Consider the following 27,254-nt stretch of genomic DNA (forward strand, 5'->3'; position numbering starts at 1 on the left):
CATCCAGTTCTTTCTGTACAATATCCAATTCCTCCTTTTTATTGACAATCCCTTCCAACTTTTTATCATCAGAGCATTTCATTAATGCATTCCTGTTTCTTGTGCCAAGGTAATTTATAAGAATACAGAATAAGCAGCTATGAGATTGTCCCAAAACCAATCCTTAAGAAACTCCACTAGTAAAACACATTGCATAACACCCCACTTTCCATTTACCTTCATGCCTTTTGAACCAGTTTTAAAGGAAGAAATGATTAAGGTCTTACACGTTATTAAGCTTAGGAGGTTTATAGGTACCTTTATCACTTTCCTCCCTTTAATACCAGTAATTCCTATTTTCCAGTGGTATGCTATGACCCTCCAAGCTGAATGAAGTTCTGAGTTTTGCTTCCATCATATACATGACTACTTCTATTTTCATTCTCATGAAATAAAGCAAAATAATCTAACATTTTATACCATGTAATTAAGACCAATGGCTCTGCTTTGCAGAAGAGTTTTCTGACTTGCTGTAAATTAGAGGAAGAGAAGAACAGTAAAAATTTTAGGGCTGGAGCTCTCTCTCAAGTAAATGACTGTTAAATCCAGATGCTGCCTCCAAGCAGCATGCAAGCAGGTAACCTTCCAAATCTGTTCTCGTACAAAACCCACATCACGGACAGTTTGGATTCACCAATACTCTTGGATTTGGTTTCACTAACAGATAATGTAACAACAAAACTGAATTCAAACTTGCCACCTAAATTTGGATGCTCTTAAAATTCCTTCCTTCAGCTTACCCATCATATTTCCTAGATCCTCTCTCTAAAGGGCCTCTCCATTCACTGTAATATTCCATACTGTCTAAGTGGGGTAATTAACGAGCTGCCTCATTTAGTCTACATAAACCACTTACACCTCACATAACTAGCTTATTACACAGCAGTAGAAGCTGAAGATCTCTTGTAGGACATGTTGACCTGGCTATAAAGGAGAATGTGCAATTATAATAACAATTTTCTGGAGTAGGATCCAGCTCATACTTTCTTCTTAAGTCCTCAATGCTGGGAGCAATAAAAAGTAGCAAATGTATTTTGTTGACTGCAACAAAGAAAAAGGAATATACGCAGGGAACAGATGTTGAATGGAGGGCATTTTTATGGATGTTTACAGAATAGAATACTATTTCAAGTGACACAAGTCTGGAGCAGGCACATGAAAAGCACACATCTCACTGTCTTGCACCATTACTATACAATCATAACACCTTCTTAAGCCATCTTTCATCATCTAAAAGATTCAAATATAAAGGAAAAATTTATACTCACTGTAACACTGGCAAATCCGAAGTAATCATTTTTGTAGCACCCTCTGAAGTATTAGAACTACATAGAATTTCTTCTACTGATGCTGTTACAATACAATTCCTCAGTAAATATTTTCGCAAAAGGAATATTAAAGTCCAGTCTACAGAATAAAAAGAAAGGAACATGTAAGTCATGATCCCAAATGTCCAGTATATTACAGACCAAACACTGTTGGCTTTGTATTAAGTTTGCTATTAATCATATGAAATAAGAATTAATGTCTGATGACAACTTAATCATATTCTTGCACATATTTGATTACAACTGGGTCTGCTCCAAACATTTCACAATACTAGGCAATATGACATTTCTTTTATGAATTTATAATACTTTATATGCACTGTGATCTGTTCATAGTCTTATTAATATAGACTTGTACACATATGACTAGAAACTAAAAACTGAAGACATGAATAAAACAGCTTTCCCCCCTCAGCCAGATGTGGGTTGAGCCATACCCCAGAATGGCTGGGCTGGGCTGAGCTGGGCTGGAGCAAAGTTGCACCTACTTCCCCCTTTGGTCTTTCCCTGCTCCCCCTCCACCCTCCCCTGCATATGGATGGATTAGGGCCAATCTACCCCATCCCCATCCATGTGGCCAGACCAGGCCCACCAGCAGGATGCAGCCTGTGGATAGACCAGACATTGCCCATGTATCCCACAGATAAGCACCATATTTTAAAAAGCTTTTGACAAGGGGGCTGCTCAGTGAAGTCTCCAAGGGTGTTGAATTAGAAAAAGTACATAGAAGGGCAACCAAAATGATCATGGGTATGGAACAGCTGCCAAACCAGGAGAGACTAAGAAAGCTAGGACTTCCATTTAGAAAGAAAAATGCTATGAAGAGTTATGGCAGAGGTCTATAAAATCAAGATGGATGTAGACGTGAATAGAGAACTATCATTCAAGTCCCAGAACACTAGAACTAAGGGGTACCTGCCAAAATGACTAGGAAACAGGTTTAAAACAAGTGAAAGTACATTTTTATTTATTTATTTTTACAGTGCATGTTTAACTTATGAAACTCAGTACAACAGGAGGTTGTAGAGGCAGATACTATAGGCAGGTTCACAATGGGAATATCGATGACTGATCTATTACACAAAAACAATCAGAGATTTATTCTCTGGTATCTCTGAACTAAACTAAACTGGGCCTAATATAGAAACTTTCTATTCATAGCTAAGTACATGGAAATAGCATGACAGGGTTTAATTTCAATAAAAAGCCAAGATAACCTTCCACTTAAGGCTAAGACAGAAGGAAAAGGGTGGCACCTAGGGCCATGAAGAAGAAAATGTCTTGTTACGGCCACCAAGATGCATCTGCTAAAAGCCAAGATGATCTCGTTAAGAGACTAGTTGATGAAATCTGTTGACAATGATTTTTGGTTAACTATTCTCTATACCAGGGGCCAATGGCCTTTTGCTGGCATAAGCTAAACCTGGCTGTGGCTGCAGGCCGGAAGTCTTTGCTCCCAGAAGCTGCCAGCTGGCTGCATTTACCCGTCACTGCAGATATCCAACTCCTTTGCATAGAGAAAAGTGTAAATGAGACAAAGCAGCAGGTTCTGCAGTGTTGCAGAGTGTTATGGACAGCACTGGCGATGTCAGGGTGGCAAAGAACACTACTGACTTTTCTACGAACACTTTATTTGCACTGGAGTTTTTAGCTTTAGGGTTTTTTCCCTCAATTTCTTAGGCTGTGTTTTGGATTAACAAGATTAACTGAACTAGTGTACAGGTGTTTACTTATTCCAGGTTAGAGAAGCTAGAAGGAGAATGTTCAGTGACGAAATGGGAAGTCAGCTTGTGCCAGATCTAGAACACACATGCTATGGTTAAAAACTTTTCTTCAATCTAACTTGCAAGTGAAAAGCAATCTAAATATTTTTTGGCCTTGGCAATAAAATCATTCATTAATAACTCAAGTTCCTCTTGTCATATCAATGACTAGTAATTTAAAATAAACTGTTCTGCTTTCTTGAGAGAACTTCAATCAAATAATGATAGCATAGCATCAGGCAAATTCTCTAATCTACAGGACTACCTTATCAAAAAACAAAGCAAATAAAGTAGGTACAAACTAACAATATGCACTCTGGAAATCTTAAAACATTAGCATTTAATACCTAACCTAAGCAGGGTATTTAATCTAATCCTAAATTAAGAAAGGGCATCTATTTAAGTGTCCTAAAAACTTTCCTACCAATAAAGTTCACACACTTTTGACTAAGCAAGTCAAAGCATTTACATAAAAAAGTGTTATGTAAAATAAAACCCGAGGAGAAAAAAAATACAATGACAACATGCTACCTTGCATATGCTAAATATTTTGTGGGGGAAATCTCTGGATGCAAAAAAAATCAGATCCAACCACTTTCTATACCTGATCCCATCAGGATACTCTGGGTCTCAATATCACTTTTTAGTAAACATTTCAAATTTTTAATGCCAGATAGATATTCAGGGAATTTTTAATACCAGATACATATTCAGGGATCACTGTATAGGGCAAGCCAACCATTTACATGGACCTTGATTTAGCCATTGCTCGTCGCTTCCCCAGCAACCTGTTAGGTTCAGAGACAGCTGTATCTGGTGACTATGACGACTGCCTTGGACAAAGCTTCCTCCAAAGTGAGCCTAAGTAGTTTCATAGGGATACTATATTAGAAACAGTTTGAGCAAGTAGTAAGAGGTACTGACCTACAAAGACACGGGGAAATCTCGACAAAGAGAAAAAGGGTCTGGAGTGAGACTGGCTGAGCTCTTCTGCTCAGAAGAAACTGAAGAACCAAGAGAGAGCTGAGGACATGCAGCCTTGATAAAAGTCATCGAGGAAGTGTTAATAAAAGGAAACTGGGAAGTCCTGAGGAAGGATATTTCTAGAATGAAATATCCTGCACAGGAGAGCATATTCAGGTGTTGAAACAATCAAGTAAAAGGGAAAAATTTCCAGTTAAATTGTCCAGTATCCACAAAGTAAATTGACTGCTAAGCCCAGGAGTAGGTTAAAAGAAGGGACTACAAATCATTAAGTGTGAAGCCTTTAAATGGCTATGTGAGGATACACCTTGATCAAACAGGAGGCATGACTGACTGAAGGGCTGAGGACTTAAGGACCAGGAGCAAGAGGCCCACCCAAGAGAAGAACAAGAGCTGACCAGTGTACAGAAACAAATGCAGTGGCAGGATCCTACACTGGATTAGAAAAATGACCCTGGTACAGAATCATAAATTGGATTACCTAGCCCTCATCCTCATGAAAGTCTGAAATACCATGCACCCTATCAGGAAGCCACACCACTCCTGCCTTTGCTCTTCCCTGTATCACTTGGCACATCTTTCAAGTAAAATGAAGTACATCAACTTGTATCTTGAATTACAACATAGCTATACACCATGTGCTTGTTGTAGTGTGGAGGGGTAGGGAGGATGGAGAAGCACTTACATGCATGGTGCAGCGGAGGAGGAACAGAGCCTACAGCTTGTGGCCTGCGAGGCCCCTGGCTCCTTAGACAGTCCTGACTTGACTCTGTTGACCTTGGCATTGGAAATACAAATGTGTCATTAGGCTATAACTGTTTGGAAACAGGGCCTGCCAACCAGTCATTAAATGCATTTTTCAGGTGTAGAACATTTTTTTTTTTTTTTACAGCTGTCATAACTCTATATTTATACACTGATGGAGCTCAACCTTTTAAAGTGGTGGGCTTGCAACCCAGCTGCATCACTCCTGCACTGCAGTCAGAATGAACATGGACTGGCAGTGTGGGGATGCAGTCAGGAAGGCCAACCGTACCTTGTCATACATCCACAGATGCATCTCAAGCAGATCCAAGGAGGTGATATTTCCCCTCTATGCGGCACTGGTCAGGCCGCAGCTGGAGTACTGCGTCCAGTTCTGGGCGCCGCACTTCAAAAGGGATGTGGACAACATGGAGAGAGGGTCCAGGAGGACCACTCGCATGATCAGGGGACAGCAGGGCAGGCCCTACGAGAAGAGGCTATGGGACCTGAACCTGTTCAGACTCCACAAGAGAAGGCTGAGGGGGGATCTAGTGGCCTGTTACAAACTAGTCAGGGGGGATCAGCAGGCATTGGGGAAGTCCCTGTTCCCCCGAGCACTGCCAGGAGTGACCAGGAATAACGGTCACAAGCTGGCAGAGGGTAGGTTTAGGTTAGATATCAGGAGGTGCTACTTCACAGTCAGGGCGGCTAGGGTCTGGAACCAACTTCCAAGAGAAGTGGTGCAGGCTCCCACCCTGGGGGTCTTTAAGAGGAGGCTGGATGAACACCTTGCTGGGGTAGTTTGACACCAGTACTCTTTCCTGCCATGGCAGGGGGTCAGACTAGATGATCTACTCAGGTCCCTTCTGACCCTAGAAACTATGAAACTCCTCTCTCATAGGAGAGGGGAAAGGGAGACAGATGGCTGCCAATGTCAGAGGGAAGGAAGCATGGTGGAAGAGACAGCATGCAGCACCTGTCCTGTGCAAATGGAGGAGAGAGCAGGGCAGGCTGAGGAGGGAAACATTGGCACAAAGCAGGGCAGGGAAGGGGACACATCAGGCTGAGCTGCTTGCTACTGGTTCTATGTGCATCATGTGCTTTGGGCTGAATCTGGCCCGCAGACCATAGTTTGCAGCAGTGGCGATCATCTTATCTACAATTATTTATACCTATAAGATCTGTAAAATGCAGGTTTAAAGCAATTTCTCCCACTCCACAGGACTTGCTCTTTTATTTTTTAATACCCTGCTAACTTGGGCTCAGACTTTGTCACTTACTGCTCAAATAGTTGCAGTAAGATCAGGGAAGCTATCTGCAGTGTTCTTATACCTCCCAGCTAATTGTGTTTAGTTTTTCCATAATATTTATTTTCAGCTTTTTTTCAGCCTGCTTTTAACTGTATGGTCCCAGGAGGATTTAGCTTTCAAATGGGGGGGAGGGGGGGTGTCGTTCATATTTTTAAAACTATAGTGGTAATATAGGCTCGTTGTGACCATATCCCCTTACCTGCAAGTTAAATAATGCTATCTAACATGAATAAGGGTGAAAGATTTTTGCTTTCACATTACTAGGGAAACAGAATGAAGTCTGATTTCATATGCTTAAGAAAAATATACCCCTTTCCTTTATTTTCAGTTTTCTTACTTAGCCTGTGAGTTAAATGGTCAGCATGAAGAGCCATTTCTATTTCAGCAAATTTTGAGAAAGAATATTGTGAATAGTTTAAAAAATATATATGCTAAATGAGAATGACAACCAGACTGGATCACGTGGTAAGTCCAGTGCCCAGTCTGACAAGAGCCACCACCAGCCACTGCAGAACTGGTAACAAGGAAGTAGGCAGAAATGGAATAACTTAACCTCCTTAACTTCTAATTGAGGACAGTTAGTTTGCAGCTTAATGTTTGTATCTTCTGAGCTATGGCACTGTACAATTTTACATACACTGTCCAAAAGATCTGCTAGGGTTGCTATTACAATATCAGAACCACTACACAGTGGTAAAAAAAGGACACTGAAATGTAGCAAGGTAGCTTGTCACTTCTCTGACAAATGCTGGCAATAATAAGATCCCCGCTTTGAACTCTCTGGCAAATATGGAAATGATTTTGGACAGAAAGACTTATTCTGTATCCAAACAGAGGGGAGGGAGGAAGAAGCATAAGGGACATTGCTGCATTTTCATTGACCAGGCATTCTACATTCTTGTATTTTGGAGTCTACAGACTCAGAGAACTGAGACATAAATGATAAGTGAATCAAAATTCAACATTTTCTGCTGACTGTTCAAGGTTTGTGACAGTTCTAAAACCTCTGATTCTCTAAAATTCGCATCTGAATGGCTTCTGCTGGTCTGGAGCCTTGTAAATGTGTGTAAATTTGTGCATCTATGTTCTGAAAAGGTATGTGAATTTGTGCAGGCTTAGCATTCTTTTAAAACTTATGTTAACAAAAGAAGACATCGAATAGGAATGAATGTTCAACAAAGACAGCATGTGAGAAGTGGTGGGATTATTTCTCCTCTCAATTCAAGTACTTCGTCCTTATCTGCTTAAATGCGGAAATCAAATAAACAACCAATATTCTGATTTATTTATTATTTATAAAATATTTCTCATTACATTTTGCCAGTTTTATTTCTTGGGGAAAAAAACAAAAAAAATTTTTTACATTTTGTAATGAGCTGGGTTTTTTTTTTTAAATAAATTTCTGTACCTTGTTACAGCAATCAAAAGAGAAGAACCTGGGGTACATATTTCCCAATATTCCCTGGGACTTCTTTTTTCTGCATCAAAGACCCTATATTTCTCTACTGCTCCCCTTTTCAACAGGGAAATACTCTAAGGTCTTGTCCAAACCAGGGAGATTAGCCTAACTAAAATCCTGGAGTTGACTGATACACATCTTCCACCTACACAGAAGTACTCCAAACAGCCATTACATAGTCAGCAATTAATCACCATTAATGATTTAACTTGCAGGTAAAGGGATATGGTCACAATGAGCTTATATTACCACTGTATTTTTAAAAGTATGAAAAACAAAACTGATTTTGAAAAAATCCTCCTGAGACCATATAATTAAAGGCAGGCTGAAAACAATTAAAAAGCTGACGCCAAATATTATCAAAAAACTAACATACAACTTAGCCCCAAGGTACAAAAGCCTCTTGTCATGACAGGACAGAATACATGTTTTCCAAATAAAATATTACTGATGCTTACTGATTTTGGTTTTAAAACCCTACAAGAAGCAGAACCCACTGACTAAATAGGTTATGCTAGCATGATACAGTCTGAAAACTAATAATGAACTTCACCCAAGACTGCTGACAACTGGCAGTGCCTTGAAGGATTTGCCTCACTGCATCAGTGTCCATGGATGGCTGAGTAGTTATGACTATTTTTGCCAAATTCCTGCATCAGCCACAAGACATCTGACATTTTGCAGCGCTATTTTTCAGATTTCCGTCAGACTAATACAATGTGATGCTATGATGCATTAAGTTGTGTCATGACCCCACCTAACATAACAGAAGATGATATACAAAACCTTAAACCCCCCATTTCTACTTTAAAGAAAAACATAAAAGTTGCCTTATGGATGTAATGTGCCTGAAGAACTAATGTGTAATAGGACAGTAAAGGGTCTGCTCCTATTTAGAAGATTAAAGAAAAAATTCGAGGCTAAAAATAGACATCAGATTTATCTGGGGTCTAGGTATTTTTCTGAACCACAAGCTTTAATTCAACCACAACTATTGGACATGAAGGAGAAATTAGTTCAGGGAATCCCTATGGCCTGCTTTATGTAAGCAGTCAGATTAGATAAACACAAGAGCTAAAAACAGACATCACATCCGAGGTGGTTTTGACTGATCCAAATCAAAGCCTGGGACAAAAGAAGAGGGAATCATTTCTTTACACACATAGCCTGATCCCTGAAATGAATGGCAATTAGCCCAAATTAGCTACTATTGCCCTGGGGGAAAAAGTGTTCTCTCAGATATTTCACAGATAGGTAAAGTGGGACAACAATCTTGTACACATCTAGGATCCCAGGTTAAAAGGCTTGGTCCCAGGAGAAATCTGCCATTTGTTCTTCCCCAGTGGTTTCTTCTGGCCTTGACTTCTATGAAAAACAGTGTAGATTGATACAAATGATGTCCAGGGGACCATGGAATTATGATCACCTGCGCTGACCACCCACTATACCAAGCACATCTGCATCAAAACCATTAACTTCTCATTTAGCACTTAACTTTTTAAACTTCAATCTTTAAACTTCAACATCAAAACTTCATGTAAATGCTAAGTGATGGACAACAGTAATGAAACATTTAGGATTAGAAGGAAACCCTTCTTTTGAGGAGGCTAGGTACCAGCATCTGATCCAGGATCTGATCCAGTATGGCAATTCTATTTCCTACACATCTTTCTCTTGAAAAATGTACCTGCCTTGTCAGGTGTGTTAGCTTAAGCTGGCTAATATGGGATAAAGCCAAGCAAAGACAAGTCAGTTTGTAGTTTTCGTGCAAGTCAGCAGGTCACATTAAAAATTCACTAATGTGAAAAAAATGAGTCAACTTTTGTAGTTAAAAATGAAGATAAGCCCTCTTAAATGTTAGCACTAAAAAACAAGGGAGAAAGATAAAAAATGGGATAGGGAGACCAGTGCCTGCTTAGGCTAGTAAGGGGAACTTAAGCGCAAAGACATTTTGCTCGAGAAGCCTGTCCTAGGAAATCCTGTGTGGTATTTGAGTGGAGGGGGCAAGCACAGATTAAGTAGCTCCTGAAGCTACAGAGACCACCAATCCACCCTAGATCTCCACAGCTTTTCAACCCCTGCGTTGAGAACTGTGTAGTTACTATCACCTCTGCTCAGGACCCTACGCTTTGGGGTGCCAGGTTTATTTGGGGCACCAGGCTTATTTGGAGCAAGGGGAGGTAAGCCACGCAGCCCTTCCAGCATGTCAGCCCCTCTGCTCCTGCTTGTTGCTCCAAGGGATCTTGACACTCCAGAGAGCAGGGAAGTGCCACAGACAGGGATTAAACAGATGCAGAGACCTTGAGGGTGGTAGGGAGCAGAGCACACATGACAAAAGACCCCCAGGACTTGGCAGAGACAGGTCAAAAGTAGGTGCAGTGGCACAGTTGCACCTCCTTTTTTGGACCATGCAGCCCCCCCGAGCAGGTAAGAATTTCTCCCCTCCCCTCAGGCCTCAGCAGCATGGCCTCTCTGCTCCCGTTCCCCTCTCTCCCACCTACTGCTGCCACTGTCCCCAGCTGGTCAGGGTGGGGGGCTCCACAGTGGCTCTAGCTGGGTTCAATCAGGGATAGTGATCATGACAGGGGGACAGGGCAGAAAGAAACCCACACTCAGCTGCAACTGCTGTCCCTGGAGTCCACACCCCATCCCCCAGCTGGGGACAGGGTAAGGGAGGGGACAAACACAGAGGGGAAGGGGAGGGACAAGTGGGAAAGGATTCTTACTTGATCTGGGGATTTTAAAGAGTCCCTGTTTCTGCTCCTGCAGTTTGCCCACCCCAGTGGGTGGGGAGGTGACAAGCTGGGAGCAAGGGTTTGGACAATAGTCGGGGCTGCATTCCACGGCAGCCCCTTGCCCTATGTGTTGGGGGGAGGCCAGGGGCCAGAAGCAATGCAGTTTGAGATGCCTGGAAGACAGACTAGACACCTGGGGACACAGAGCATTTTGTAACACTGAGCCAGTGCACTAGCTCTAAGCAGTACTTGATTTTCCTGGTGGGCTTTGGAAACGTTCCAGGAAGTTTAAGGCAGATTGAAGTGGCCTGTGCATCTAGACTCTTGGGGTTTATAGTCTTACTGAGAGCCTTCTAAACATTATGTCTGTCCACACCCCAAGATAACATTTTTCCCCAAGGATAATCGTATTTAATTTGGGTTAACTGCCATTCATTTCAGGGACAAGTTATATGTGAATAGGTCTATGCTGCTTCTAGGTTTTGACTCAGATCAATCAGAACTGTGACATCTGTTTTTATCCCGGGACAGCCTGCATAAATTTGTGGATTTACTTAACTTTGTGGGAGAAACAGACTTTGAGATGGCAGAAAATGAGAGTAATCTATAGTACAGAAATGTTGTTAAAGATGGCAGACAACATGGCCAAGGGTAAATGGATGACAGGATACATTGTTAATATTTATGGTAGTATTTAAAACGTCCTGTGCAGATTAGGACCTCAGTTCCAAGGTGCTAGAGACTGAATTGATCAAAAATTGAGGAGGGAAAAAACGAAAAAAAAAACCTGTTCAGTTTGAAATCTACACAATCTGTAGTTATTCAATTTTTTGACAAACTTTCTTTAAATATGTTTTTTCCTGAAATGGTGGCGATCTCCTTAACTAAAAGCATCTTAAGAAATAACAAAAAAACAGGGGGTAAAAAATCAAAAGTAATTTTTTTTTCCAAATGTTGGCCAGCTCTAGTTCTAGCCATTAAATAAACACAATGTCCCTATACAGCTTACTAACTGACAGAGTAAGACAAAGTGTGTACAGAACAATAGCAAGGCAAGAGAAGAAACAAGGGCATGCCATTACATACGTTTGCTTTGCACAAAACATGATTGCTCTGATTCATTTTAATATTCATTTAGCTTTGATATGTAAATAACAGCAGCCCTTACTGACTGTCTGCATAACCATTCTGCATATTTAAAAATGTTTTGGACCGGCAGTAGGAGACTGGCCAGTTTTTTGGATAGACATGCGCAATTTGAGACAAGGAATTAGGACGGCATGCTGTGGCTGGAAAGGAGCAATTTCTATGGATCACGAACTTATCTGAGAGGATTTGGTGGTGGGAGGCACAAATATGTGTGCAAAAGATGATATAAAATGATGAATGTACAAAGGAGCTGATAACAGGAAATGTAAGACTGGAAAGAAACCACAGAGATACTGGAAACTAGATGGCAGGAAAAGAAGAAATGAAAGAAGAGGGCATTAAAAATTAATTACTATGAAAGTGATAGTAGGAAAAATGAGCTGAAAGGCAGAGATAGGATGCATAATACAGGAGAAGGACTAAAGGAAGAAAACACCTCAGAAGATTTTACTTAGAAGGCATATATCCAAAAAGAGTAAAAGATTTTGCTTTCATTAAAGACAGGATAAAATATGCTGTATGCATTAGGAACAGAAATTAGCCTTGAATATAAACCCTAGCTACCTGCTCAGACTCACCCCTGATTTTATCTTGAAGTTGCCTCAGCACTAATTACTTCTGGCTGCATCAGAGCATGGAAATGAGTCCCCAGGCAGGACCAAAGAAAACAACTGCTGTTGCCACTGCTTCCCTGTCCCATCCCTTTTCTCAACCCTGAGAACAGCATGCTGGCCAGTATGCCACACATGGATAATTTCAGGTCTCACTTCCATCACATGATGATGATTTTTGCCCTTCACACTTATTACTGGGGCACCACAGATCAGCAACTAAGGCATCTTCAGAAATACAAGTTCAAGCCCCTGCTCCAGAGTCATGAGCCAGCTGACCCAGCTATTAATGGGTACCATGGTCACTCAGGCTAGGGAGTCAATGGTGGCCAAACACAATGCTGGCCACAACGCTTCCTCCTTAGGTGCCAGTGGGTACAGTTATGGGCCACTAGTGTGGGAGGTATATCCCAGCAAACCAGGAATGTCCTACATAACCTTTTTTATTACACCACAGCACCATGCCCCACAGCCATACAGGAGTCAAGAAATAGACTCCTTTTACTATGCTCACAGACATTAGACTCCCCTCCACACACATGCAGCCCTCTCTACCCCATCCAGTTAGGAGCAAGCACTGATGCTGATGCCCCTATCAAGCTGCGTCAGCTCTGTGCAGTAAGCAGGGAGACCAAGGAAGCAATTGGTCATCTGTACCTAGAACTGCCCCATGGGTCTATTTATCTTTGCTGGATGAAGAACTACCTGCCACCTTCTCCCTCTATGGTATCCAGCAGCCTTAAGGTCCCAGGAGGGAGCAGCGTGCCTGAGAACATTTTAATTGGCTGGAACCCTCTGGAATAGAAACACTTTGAAACAGCTGATTTAAAAAGAGATGCTTTATAATTCAGAAACTCACAATCCAGCAAGTGATGCATTTATAAGTTATGGAGAGTTGAGGAAAGCCAAGCTCATTTGTATGGATTTAATTAGTAGAAATTAATGCAGAAAATTGTTTTGAAAAAAAACAGTGCAAGTTCTGCTCTTCTTAGTGTTTGATGCATGTAGACTAAACAGAGAAAAAAAATCCTTGAAACCTTGTGATAACACATTCAGCTACAGTGAACATAGAATATTGCATTCAAATAGCAAGAAAAGAAAGAAAATATGCTTTCTTCATTGCATCCTCGTCTCATCCTCAGCAGCAGCATCACAAAGGATATTTTGATAAATTCACAATAAAACTGGAACTAGTTACATTTTTTCAGCTCTTAATATGATTTTTGCTATGGTGCATTTCAGCTACAGAAGTCCTACTCCTAGAAAATTCAAACATTCAAATTAGCATTAAAAGGCTTTTGGACTGAATGTCTACTGACCAGAAAACTGACCTTGACTGCATGTTCGCTAGAAATATTTATGCCAGCAATACATTGTTTCATATAGGTAAAAATCTTTCTTTGCTGTAATTTTGCAACAAATCTTCTGAATCTCAAACCAAAAGATGAAGTGTTCATTTTTACTGCAAAAGCTTCTTGTATATCTCATTGTTTTGATCAGGAGAGCTGCAATTCTCTCTCAATAGAAGCCTAGCACCTGTATGCGGCCAATGTCATTGAAACTTCCCAAGCAGTAATTTATGCATTCCAGTGCACAACTGAATATCACCACACAGGCTGATATATTTTAAAATTCTTCAGCAATATAATCAAATAAACTGGGTCCACAAAGTTATTTCGAGTATGACATGGCTAGTATAAAACTTGCATGGCCTTTGTTGATAAATGAGTATCATGATCCTGTTACTGAAGATATACTGCCCATTTGATGCATTTCTGTATTGGTGAATTTTTTAAACAAACTTCCTCTTGTTTCAAAAGTGAAAAGGAATATTATGTTTTAAAAAATAAGTACCAGCATACATTGCAGCCTTATTTTGTATAATTCTCAATGACCTATATGCTGAATGTGCCTTATTGTCCTTAACCAGCATCTTCAATAGAACTTTCAAAGATTTTTGAATGTACAGAAAGGCATCTGAATTGGCTGCTATTAGAGAAACGGGACTGAAGGTCTGTTCCTAACTAATCTGTAGTAATGTTCTTGATGACTTTGGATGCAAAACTCAAAAGTAAATTTCATACCTACAGTACAGTCCATTCAAAATACGGAAAATGTTGTACATCGTCTGATGTTAAGAATGAGCTACTGAACATTAAGGAACATATCTGTGAGAATCCTGAACAAAGTCTGCTTTATAAAAGCTGAAGAGAAAAAGGATAACAGAAACATCAAGGAAAAACCAGGCAATCATTTCTGCACATAAATGCTGCCTACCTCCTTAATCCGCACATCCAGGGTCAAGATCTTCCTTCTGATTATCTTAATTCTATGTTACTCAAAAGGAGGCATTGCAAATTTGAAGGATATAAATTTCAACTAATCAATCTCAGCAGAGGTAGCAAATTATAAAAGCAGAAAAAGCAGGCTAAGTTAAAACGTTATGGAATACAATCCTAGCAACTGAACTAGAAGCTTACTTTTTCCTGTGGTAAAGGGTTGCATCTTCCTTGCACTCCACCTACTGTGGCAGAAATTCTTTTGACACTTCTCAGAACTGCCCCAAGCATGGAGCAAAATGGAGAGTCAGGAAGACCCAAGTTACAACTTTGAATCCCTTTCCAATTCCTTGGGATGCCAGTGAAAGCGTACTGTAGACGTAGTTATATAGGTTCTCAAAGATTATGATAATAGCAAGGGGACTGTAATAGAAAATGTCAGAAATCAGAAGCTAAGACTGATCTAGAGTCCTATGTCCAGTGCCTTAGTGCAGCATTTCAAAAGATGCTGCAGAATCGTAAGGAGTTTAGAGAAGGACAATCAGTTACCCAAGGCACGAAAACACTTATGTGAAGAGACCAGGATCTCTTATCTTAGAAGGGAGACAAATAATGAGACATAAAAAAAACATATACAAACAGGGTAGTTAGACTGGCAGCTTCTCTTACCCCAGCATCATAATACAAAAGCAAGCAGATATTCAATAATATTGGAAGTGCAAATCCAAACACCTGATAACAAGAGATGACTTTCACAAAACTAAGTGAGGAAATTACTACAGAATGTCACAGGCCAAAAACATGGCAGGTTTAAAAACAAACAAACAAGACACTCCATAAATTCTGCTTATACAAATCAAGACGTTATTGTTAATACTAACAAATTCTAGAATGTAGAACTTGAGACTTCAGGTTTTCAGACTATGATGAAACCTAACTCTGATGGCAGATTATCCTATGACTCCTCTTACTATAAAGTTTCATAGATTTCAAAGATTTTTAGGGTCGGAAGGGACCTTGGTAAATTATCAAGTCCAACCCCCTGCCCTGGGCAGGAAAGAGTGCTGGGGTCAGGTGACCCCAGGCAGGTGTTTGTCCAATCTTCTCTTAAAGACCTCCACGGTAAGGGAGAGCACCACCACACTTGGAAGCCCATTCCAGATTCTGGTAACCCTTACCATGAAGAAGTTCTTCCTAGTGTCTAGTCTAAGTTATTTCCACATTCCTCTAAAGCATCTAGTACTGGCTACTCTTACAACAGGGGTGTCAAAGATGTTTCACAGGCCTTATCTGGCCTGCAGAGCCCAAAACATCTGGCTCCTGGAGTATCCCATGAGTCCTAAGTTGACCCACACACTGCACACAGTATGTGCTGGGCGCAGGACACACAATGTATACAGGCCACTCCAGGACACTTGCTCCATGCAGTGCCCACCCTGGCCAATCTGGGACATGTGTTGCACAAGACACCTACTCTGGCTGGTGTAGAACCCATGAAGCACACAGTATCCACCCCAGACCATCCAGAATGGGCAGTTTGCACAGCGCAGGGCCCAGACCTGGTGGAACAGGTACTACATAGTCCACATTGGCTGGTGTGGGTCCCTCATACGCGAGATTCAACATGACACGGGGGGGAGGGGAGTGGCAGGTCCACAGACCTGATCCAACCCCATACCATTCATCAGGCCCACAAGGCTAAATGAGTTTAGCAATCCCTGTCCTAGAGGGGCCAGCAGGCCTAATTCAAGGGCAAGTCTTTCATCCCTATGTGCAAGCCACACTATAAAAAAAAACCCACAAAATTCATCACAGTCCTGTAAATTCTCAAGGATCAATCCACAGGAAGCAGCACCAAGTTTGATGGCAATTCAACATTTTCCTTAAAGATCAGGAAGTAAATGTGTGATCATAGGGAAGTAGGACTAAAAGGGACTTCCCAAGGTCTACTCAAGGTAAGATCATCCCTGACTAAACCATCCCCAGCAACTGTCCATCCACCAACTTGCTCTTCAAAATTTTCAGGGATAGCGATTCCACAACATTTCTAGGTAGCCTTTGACGGCTGTTATCAAATCCTCCTGTCGTCTCTTCTCCACACTAAATCGATTCTCGTTTGTTCAGCCTTTCTGCATAAGTCATGCTTTCCAGAACTCTAATCACATTTGTGGCCCTGTGCTGCACTCTTTTGAACTTGTCCACATCCTTCTTGAAATGTGGCACCCAAAACTGGACACAGTAGTCCAAGTTAAATTTATATCTAACTTATAAAATGTGCAATGACACAAAATTTTGATGGGAGAGTAAATAAAGAGGCATGTTAGGCAATCACACAGTGATCAGGATTACTTGTAATTACATGGTAAATGTTACACACTCTGAGTGCTACTCCCATGCCTTTCTCCTGCCTGATCTGCTGCTCTGCTTTCTACTCCCTGACCTGGCACATATGCCACGGGTTGGCCACCCCTGCTTTAGTCAAATCAGTTATTGTACTCAATATGGGGGGTAAATGAGTGAAATGTAATGATCTGTGAAATACTGAGGTTAGACTGGATAATGCAGCAGTTCCTCTTAGCCTTAAAGTCCATGAATCCTTACTGAACCTTTCATAGATCTCAAAATAGGCAAAGTCCTGGGAATATTTGTTGTTTTAATCATTCAGTGTCCAAACAGCAAGGCTGAGCCAGACAGAATCAAGTCCTGAGATACAATTTACAAACTCCTGCAGATTTTATGGCAAAAGAATACTGAAGTACTCTGGGCATGCAAATCCCAAACAGATGGTGAGGAGCTGCAGAAATCTCTCACAATACTGAGTAGAAAAAAAAGAGAGGTAAGATCAACTTCAATAAGCATAAGATAATGCACATGGGGAAAAACAACATCAACTACACATATACATTGCCACATATTGAACTAGCCATTACAACTCAAGAAAGAGACCTTGGAGTCGCTGTAGATAGTTCTATAAATACAATAGTCTCAAACTTGCAGGGGTGACTGAAACAGCCAATAAAAACATTGCAGATCATCAAGGAAGGAATTGAAAACAAAATGGAAAACATCATTATGACACTGTATAAGTCTATGCTGAACTGTGTGCAATTATGCCCTCCCCATCTCAAAAAAGGTGTAGAGGAATTAGGAACAGCAAAAAGAAGGGAAAAACCAATCAGGGGTACTAGGAGTGACTGAATAAGCTAAGACTTTTCAGTTTGGAAAAGCAAAGGCTGAGGTGGGAATATGACAATGGTCTATAAAATCATGAAGGATGTGAATCAGTGATCCTTAACCACAGTGCTGCAGCACACGGGTGTGCTGTGAGATTCTCTGACATTAGCATGGTTAGGTGTGCAAACACCTACACACAATTCACAGGATATGCCCACAAAATTTCAAATAAAAATCCACAATGTCAAAAACATATTAACCTCTGTGATTTGAGTTTTTTGCAACAGAATAACTCCATTATTTTTCTGTAGTAAAAAAAAAAAAGAGTGAAAGCTAAGAAATGCATTTTCCAAGGGGTGCCCTGAGACTAGTGAGGGGTGCCTTGAGCCTAAAATGTTTAAGAACCACTAGGTTTGAATAAAGCAAAATGAGAACTGTTATTCACTATGTCTGACAATACAAGGAAAAGAGGGCATCCACTGATATTAACAGGGGATGGGTTTAAACAAAAAAAACCCTGTTTTCTTGCGTACAACACACCCTGGAATATGATACAGACTATGCTTTTTGAAAGGCAGAATAAAGAAAAAAAAAAGATTTTTCTTGGTAGTAAGTAAATGAGTAGTAGCAGCTAGGGAGCCTGGCTGGCTTACTGCTCTAGTCCCTGTGCTGCGTGAGCAGGATTCCTTCTGTTTTCACCCAGCAGAGACTTCAGTGGCAGAAACTGCTGTTACTGTATTTCCTCACTTATAATGCCCATTGCTATTTTCAGCACCTGATTTATGGAAAAAGGTATTGCTTCATGTGAGAAAATGGTATTTCTTTACATAGTACATGCTTAACTCATAGAACAAGCTCTACAGGTTTGTAGGGTATATAGTATAAACAGGTTGAAAAAAGGGGTTACAGTTACACATTCATGGAGTACTGTCTATTGAGAGCTATTAAACAGGAGGAGTAAGGGATGTGTCCTATGCCCTCCCTCTCAGGGAGGATTATGCTAGACATGTCCTGTACATATTCTCTCTCTAAAGCAGGGGTGTCAAATTCAGCTCATGTCCTAGACTGGATCTGGAGAGTGGGGGCTCAGTCTCAGGCTGGATCCAGCACAGGGTATGAGGCAGCTTCAGCAAGGTAATCAAGGCTGTATTTGGCACAACTCTTGCCAACCCTCCTGCTGATGAGGACATTGTCCCCTGGGGGCTAGGGGCCCCGAATCCTGCAGCACACCCCACCCATCCATGGCCACACAACTCCAGCTTTCAGTACCCCACCAGTGGACCAGATAAAAGCCACTCTGTGGGCCAGAACTGGCCTGTAAGAAGTATGTTTGACACCCCTGGAAAAAAGAACTTTAAACCAACTCATGAAACTGATGGGCAGGACCTCCTAGAAGGCAAATCTGAGGAGAAGAGCAGGCTGTACTTTAAGAAGATCATAAGAAGGGTACAGGAGCAAGCTATCCCGATGCAAGAAAAGAATGGGTAGTGCAGCAGGAGGTCAGCCTAGCAAGGCAGCAATCTCTTCAATGAGTTGAAACTCAGAAAGAAATGCAACAAGAAGTGGAAACTTGGTCCTAATTACTAGGGAAAAGTTAAAGAGCATCACATGGGCATGGATAGGGAGGGAGAAAATGAGGAAGGCCAACGCAACTTGAGATACAGCTGTCAAGGAACAGAAAAGACAATGAAAAGAGACCCTTCAAGTATGTCAAGAATAAAAGGAAGACCAAAGAAAATGTAGGTCCTTTCCAAAATGGAGAAGGCAATCTAGGTACAGATGATGTAAGAGAAGGCTGGACTATTTGCCATTTTACTTCAAGTCTTCACAAATAGAGCAGCTACCTGACAAGAGCTGTCTGCAAAGACAGGGAAGGAGACTAATGTTAGGACAGGTTAAGGATTACTTAGAGAAACTAAATACTTTCAAATTGGCAGAGCTGGATGGGATGCAACCTAGGGTACTGAAAGAATTGGCTAAGGTAAAATTTCAGACTCACTGGCCACCCTCCTTGAGAACTCATGGAGGTAAGACCACAGGTGATTGAAACAGGACATATCTAGTGTTCATCTTTACGAAAGGAAAGAATGAGGATCAGGGGGACTACAGACAAGTCAGCCTGACCACAACACCCAGAAAAATCATGCAGCAGGTCCTCAAGGAATCTATTGTGAAACACCAAGAAGAGAACAAGGTGATCAGGAAGATCCAGCATGCATTCACCAAGAGCAAATCATACCTGACCAACCTGATATCCTTCTCTGATAAGCTGAAAGCCTGTGGAAAGGGGGAATGCAGTCAGTGTGACAAACATTGACTTCAGCAAGGCTTTTAACACCAATCTTCCATGATATTCTCATTAACAAGCTAAGGAAGTACAGACCAGATGGAAGTACTGTAAAGTGGATACACAAAACTGGTAAGATCATCATGCTCAAATAGTGGTCATCAATGGCCCAAGGTCTAGTTGAGAGGAAGTTTCAAGGGGGATTCCCCCAGGGTCTTTTCTGGGTCTGGTATTGTTCAACATCTTCATGAATGATTTGAAGGATGGGACTGAGTACAGACTTAGCAAATCTGCAGATGACACACCAAGTTGGCCTGAGTTGCAGACACCCTGGAGAGCAGAGCTAGGGTCCAGGATGACCTGGATAAACTGGAGAAATGGTGTTTAATCAATTGGAGAAAATTCAACAAGGACAAGTGTGACAGAATAATTACATGCAGACTGTCTAGAATATAATACCACAGAGAAGGACCTGGAAGTTACAGCAGACAAGCTGAATATGAACCAATAGCGTGTTTTTGTTTTAAAAAAGAAAAAAAAACCCAACAGCATACTCGCTTATATTGACAGTAGCATTGCTTGTAAATCAATGGAAATGATTTTTTCATTATTCAGCTCTGCCGAGGCCTGACCTAAAGTATTGTGTTCACTTCTGAGCCTTGCGCTTCAAGAAAGGAAGCAGTGGACAATTTGGAAAGAGTCCAGCAGGGAGCGACAAAAAGGATTAGAGAGGTCTGTGTAGCAAGACTTGTAAGGAAAGGCTGAAAGAATAAAAGTTATTTAGTCTGGAGGAGAGAGAAGACTGAGAGGAGATTTGATAACTATCTGCAAATGTGTAAAAGGTGATTATAAGTAGGGTAAAGATGGACTTTTCTCCATGGCTTGAAGTGACAGGACTAAGAGCAATGGAGTTAAGCTTCAATAGAAGAAATTTAGGCTAGAGGGTAGGAAGACCATATGACTCAGAGGGTGATTAATCACTGGAATAGGTTACCTGGAAAAAGTTTTGGAATCTCCATCCCTCAGCAGGCTCGATGAGACACTTGAAGTTAGGAACGATCCTGCCTTGAGCAGGGGACTAGATTATGACCTCAAAGTCCTTTCCAGTTCTACTTTCCTACGAACATCTGCTACTGGTTACAAGCAGAGACAGGACTATTTGCTATACAGTCACAGAGGACCTAGGACCACCAGGAGACTACAAGGCCCCTGGAATGGTTAGAGGGATACCACTGAATGTATAACAGATAAATTATTGGGACAGAGTATGGTAACACAGGAATGAGACTGCAGGTCAAAGATTAAGAACTAGAGTTGCTAAGTGGATACTGACCAGAGAACTCCAGGTAGCACACACTGACTTAAAAAACATCTAAGGAACCTCTGGAAGCCATCCAGCGATACTCCAGTCAGAGACTAGATGGACCATATTGGTCTAACCTAGTATGGCCCTCCTTACGTTCTTAAAATGTACTTGAAATTCAACACTGGTCTGCTAGGTTTAGGAGTCTCTACTACATTGCCTATGAAAAACCAAGGAGAATCAATCAGCAGATCCATATGCTTTAGAAATAAACAGTTTTACGAATATGCCTAATACACATTATGTTCTTTCGATGCATCCTTGCCTCCACTATAGAGCCAGAACAGTATAGAGAAAAGCCCTCTCCATGTGGGTCCAGTGCTCCCCTCTAGATGTACAGATTTGGAACTAAGAAACTCCCGGGAAGAGACGACCAGTAAATCAGCCAGTATCAAGGACCTTTGGATTTCGTGTACAATAGACAATGATTTCTTCTGGTCTCTGAACACTAATACTGGGTTATTAATAAGTGTGTTACCTCCAAACAGTAACATTTTATTTACTCATCCATTTTCTCCTCATTTCAAAAGCGGGCTCCATGTCCCATAGCAACTGGGAAACAGCCAACAGTAAAGCCACTCTCTACAAACTGGGAAAGAAATTGAACACCCAGAAAACTGAACTGAGAGAAAAACGGTTGAGTGGGAATGAGAGACTTCAGAAAGTTTTGTCCAAAAGCCAAATCAGGCAAAGCCTCTGTGCATTTCAAGTGACAGGTACAAGAATATGTTGGAGCCCAGATTGGTAAATGGTAAAATGAAACGAATGGCACACTGTGCCAATTCTGCCAACAAACAATTAATTGCTTAAGTGAGAGAGCACTTGCAGAAGGCACAGAACATTTTAGGAATAATTTGTACTCATGACAAATAACTAAATATCCTTTTGAAAGTAGTAGCATCCTTGACTCTCAGGGAACTAGGATTCTTGATTAGCTCCAACTCCATCTACAAGCAGCTCCAATATATCCCTAGTTATAAAACAAAATAGGATTCTTGTCCTTTCAGGGCACCATGAATATCAAGTTTTTTGACTCTCTTGAAAAGTCTGCATTTATGGACAGGTTCTAGATTTAACCAGGAAGTCCCTCCAGTTTTACTTTCAGGGAAAGAATTTTAGAATGCTACGCCTCTGGGAGCTTGAAGATCATGGTGCTGAAGTTTCTCCCAGTCCAGGAAGTCTAAGGATGCCGAACTTGCTTGAACAGAAAGACTAGAAGGATATGGAGCATTAATTCCAACTGGGGGCTAAGGATGCAATTCTCCTTCTTATGTGTCCCGTTGGTATGTGTAAAAATCAGGCAACTTTAGAATCACAGAAAGTTAGGGTAGAAAGGGACCTCAGGAGGTCATTTAGTCCAACCCTCTGCACAAAACCTTGATTCAGGCTTTTCACTCCACTATGGTTTGTCTTAGAGGCCTTATGTTGTAAATTCCCTGTATTGGAGGCAGTTCCTACCAAGCATGTGGTATGCACCCAGATGCAACTACTATAAACAACATAGATATCAATCAAGAAAACTTTCTGCTCCAAGGGTAAGACAATTGCTGGTCTTTCACATTTTTTAACTACTCCTCCTTATTCCAGCCCGGCGCAATCTAATATGCTACAGAGGTCTTATTGTTGCTGTTCCTATGAACAGCAATCAAATACAGAAAAAAAACCCTGTAAAAGCAAAGAAAGGACAAACTTCTTCACTGTTTGCAACTCTGTTATTACATCCAGACTTGCAATGAGCTTCCTTGGACAACTGTTTGCTGTGAAGTGAAAAGATCTGATCTCTGTTTCCCATGAAGAATAGTCTTAAAATCCCCAAATTTCTCACAAGAGAGTAATATTTAAGGAGTAATGAGACTTTCAAATTCTGTCCACTTCATCGTCTATTCACTGGTTCAGAGGAATTAGTGTTTCATAGTTTCATAGTAGCTAGAGTCGGAAGGGACCTAGGCAGATCATCTAGTCCGACCCCCTGCCCTGGCAGGAAAGAGCACCAGGGTCAGATGACCCCGGCAAGGTGCTCATCTAACTTCCTTTTAAAAATCCCCAGGCTAGGAGCCTGCACCACTTCCCCTGGAAGCCGGTTCCAGGCCCTAGCCACCCTGACTGTGAAGTAGCGCCTCCTAATATCTAATCTAAACTTACCCTCCGCCAGCTTGTGACCGTTATTCCTGGTCACTCCTGGCAGCGCACGGGGGAACAGGGACTCCCCCAATACCTGCTGATCCCCCCTGACCAGTTTGTAGCAGGCCACAAGGTCCCCCCTTAACCTTCTCTTGTGGAGGCTAAACAGGTTCAGGTCCCATAGCCTCTCCTCATAAGGCCTGCCCTGCTGACCCCTGATCATACGAGTGGCCCTCCTCTGAACTCTTTCCATATTGTCCACGTCCCTCTTGAAGTGTGGCGCCCAGAACTGGACGCAGTACTCCAGCTGCGGCCTGACCAGTGCCGCATAGAGGGGGAGGATCACCTCCCTGGACCTGCTCGAGATGCATCTGTGGATGCATGACAGGGTACGGTTGGCCTTCTTGACTGCCTCCCCACACTGCTGGCCCATGTTCATCATGGAGTCAATGACGACTCCAAGATCCTTTTCCGTCTCCGTGCTGGCAAGAGGGGAGTTCCCCAACCTGTAAGTGTGGTGCCGGTTCTTCCTCCCCATGTGCAACACCTTGCACTTATCAGTGTTAAACCCCATCCTATTCTCATCCGCCCACCGTTGCAACCTGTCAAGGTCAGCTTGTAGCCTATTGCACCCTTCTAGTGCACCCACATCCCCCCACATCTTAGTGTCATCAGCAAACTTGAACAGGGTGCTTTCTACCCCGTCATCCAAGTCACTGATGAAGATGTTGAACAGTGCGGGCCCGAGGACCGAGCCCTGCGGAACCCCACTGCCCACGTCCTTCCAGGTCGAGAAGAACCCATCCACTACCACCCTCTGGGTGTGGCCCTCCAACCAGTTGGCGACCCATTTGACTGTGTGGGCATCGACACCACAGTCTCCCAGCTTTTTGATGAGGACAGGGTGAGAGACAGTGTCGAAAGCCTTCCGGAAGTCCAGAAAGACTACATCCACAGCAACCCCTGCGTCTAATGATTTGGTGACCTGATCGTAAAAGGCCACCAGGTTGGTCTGACAAGACCTGCCACTGATGAACCCATGTTGGTTGCCCCTGAGCATGCATTCCCCCGCAAGGCCCTCCTGGATGTGTGCCAGGAGAATTTTTTCAAAGAGCTTACCCGGGATTGAGGTAAGACTAACTGGCCTGTAATTTCCCGGGTCCTCTTTTTTTCCCCTTTTTGAAGATAGGGACCACATTGGCCCTCTTCCAGTCCTCCGGCACCTCGCCAGAGCACCACGAGTGCTCATAGAGCCGCGCCAGGGGTCCCGCAATGACCTCGGCCAGTTCCTGTAGAACCCTAGGGTGAAGATCGTCCGGACCAGCGGACTTGAACACGTCCAGCCTCTCCAGAAGTACCCTAACTAACTCCTCGCTAACCCCTGGCCCAGGCGTGTCTCTCCCGGGGCCCGAGGGGGGCCCAGCAGGGAGGTGGCTGAACTGGTCCCTACTTAGGAAGACAGAGGCAAAGAAATCGTTAAATATGTTAGCTTTGTCATCTGGCGTGATGACTAAGTTGCCCATCGTGTCCTGCAGGGGCCCCACATTACCTGGGACCCTCTTTTTACCCCCTATATATTTGAAGAAGGACTTCTTATTGTCCTTAATCCGGGAAGCTAGTCCTATCTCCATCTCTGCCTTGGCCCTCCTGACTGCCCCGCTACATCCTCGGGCGACTGTAACATAGTCCTTCTTGGTGATGACCCCATCTCTCCATTGGGTGTATGCCTCCCTTTTAGCAAGGAGACATTCCCGGATGCTCCTAGTGAGCCATGGGGGTTTATGTGCCCTCCCGCTCCCTTTGACCCTTGTTGGGATTACCTCCCTTTGGGCATGGAGGATCGTCTCCTTAAGGAGCAACCACTCACCTTTGACATCTGATTCCCTTCCCCTCTGGGTCCTCAGCGCTTCCCCAACGATCCTCCTTAGCTTGTTGAAGTCAGCCCTCCTAAAGTCTAGGGCTGTTGCCTTGCTGCAGCCCTTTGCCACCTTACGCTGGATCGTGAATTCCAGCAAGCGATGATCACTGTCTCCCAGGTGGCCCATCAGCCGCAGCCCCCTCACCAGGTCATCACCCGTGGCCAGCACCAGGTCCAACAAGGCGTCTCCCCTGGTGGGGCTGTGCAACTCCTGGGTTAGACAGACTAGAATGAGGAGACAAGCTAAAAAATCAATGGGAAGATTCTCCACAAATTCTGGAAACACATCAGCATGATCCTGATTTTTCTTTTTGTTAGTTTTTGTTTGAAAGGTTGAAAAGATTTGGGAAAAACTGTTTCAGGTGGAATGCAGTAGTGAAATGTGGAGAGGGGGCTGAAGGGAGAGGAAAGGGTTCTTTTTTTTTTCTTTGAATTCTCAATCCCTTTTCTTTTTTCTTGTCACCCTGTTGAGTTTTCTTCCCCCCGCTGGGCCACAGTACACCACAGCATCCAACTAAAGCTTTGAATCAACTGACTCAACCTAGTGGGCTCACACCACTGGACACAACCAGCAATGTTGTTTGGATGAATGCAAATGTCAGGATCAATACAATGGCCAGCTTGGCTGTACTAACATATTTTAAGGGACACGAGAAGGACAAAAGCTTAATCGGACCACTTTCAGATTCAAACTATTTGGTGGTCCATTGGCACATGCAAAGTAGCAATGTGGGCTATATAGCTCTGCCACATTGGTAGGAAATCTCAGTCAGTACTGCAAAACAGCAAGTTGCATTAAATTAAGGCTGTCCAATTGGTGGGATACACCAGTACAACGCAGTTACCTTGCAGCCTACAGGCTCCGGCCCAGGCACTGCTGCTCCCTTATTGCTCCTGGTGCTGCAGCTGGGGTTGCTGGGCTCTGCTCCCTGCCCCTGGAAGTAGGGCAGCACAGATCGCAGGGCCCTGAGAGCCCACGCAGCACAAAGGCTGGGTGGGGCCACACAGCGTGCAGCCTGCGCTGTATGCAACCCTCAGCCACTCCAAAATTGTCCAGCCCTGCATTGTATCATAATGAGAAGACAGGACATTTCACCACCATCCCATCCAAAAAAGAAAAACAAACACAAAAAAACCCCAACCAACTAAGCACAGCTGGTTTATTGTCTACCATACAGCTACTGCTGGAGTCGGTCCTTGCTCCCATGTTTCCTCACAGACTGCAGCACAAGGCAGTCCAGGGCTACTGGTATGGAGAGGATTCAAAAACAGCTCCTGCTACTGGATTCCTGCCTCAAACAATTAAGGCAGCTCATGTGCCATGCTGCTGAAGATGAGGCCATCAGCTGCACTACAGGCAATGTGGAGGAACTCTTCTAATTTGAAGTAGGCCTTCTATACTAGTCTTCTAAGATTCAAAAAACCTTCTCCATAACAGCAGGATATCAGAGTACACCAACACTTGTAATAAGAAAACCTCTTGCGTGGCGTGACAAAGAGAAGAAGCCAAAGAAACTTCCTTGCCACTTTAAGCATACACTAGAAACCAGAGAAGCAAGCAGCTCTGTGAACTGGGTGCACCCATCTACTGGATACACCCATTAAAATGAAAAATAAATTTATTTATAAAGAAATAAAGAAGGAAAAGGGAAATGTGGCGTTTGGAAATTGAGGAACAAAAAGGAAATGGACCTGGCAACAGGTGGTACATACAAGGAAGCATTCTAATTTTAGTTTGCCTTTTTTTCCCTGCCACACGCACTATTCTACGTAGATGCCCAGGAAGTTAGAGGTTCTAAAAAGCAAGATAAGAGTGAGAAGCCAGAACTTTTACTACTAGGGTTGCTTAATTCTCTTCTTTTTCTCCACCCTCTGGCAAAGATCAAATATAAACGATATAGCATCAGTATAATAGTGGGGATTTATTACAGGTCACCAAGTCAGGAAAAGGAGATGGATGAGGCCCTATTCAAGGAAGTGACAAATCAAT

The 27,254-nt window shown here is 42.6% G+C and overlaps 1 protein-coding gene across 2 annotated transcripts in view; it reads right to left on the reverse strand.

Moving 5' to 3' along the window:
- The window catches only part of STAG1 (STAG1 cohesin complex component), a 305,757-nt gene that overhangs the window by 238,773 nt on the left and 39,730 nt on the right, over positions 1 to 27,254 (reverse strand). The window contains exons 2-3 of one of the 2 annotated variants that reach the window (XM_090051340.1): positions 4,800 to 4,891; positions 1,308 to 1,446 (exon numbers count right to left, since the gene is read on the reverse strand). In XM_090051340.1, coding sequence (XP_089907466.1) covers positions 1,308 to 1,336 — 29 coding nt within the window. In that variant the 5' untranslated portion in view covers positions 1,337 to 1,446; positions 4,800 to 4,891. The remainder of the gene's footprint in view (positions 1 to 1,307; positions 1,447 to 4,799; positions 4,892 to 27,254) is intronic. The other variant, XM_090051339.1, reaches the window with a different exon arrangement.

Source organism: Crocodylus siamensis, chromosome 6, assembly GCF_052110815.1.
Source record: "Crocodylus siamensis isolate JL-2025a chromosome 6, ASM5211081v1, whole genome shotgun sequence".
Taxonomy (NCBI): domain Eukaryota; kingdom Metazoa; phylum Chordata; order Crocodylia; family Crocodylidae; genus Crocodylus; species Crocodylus siamensis.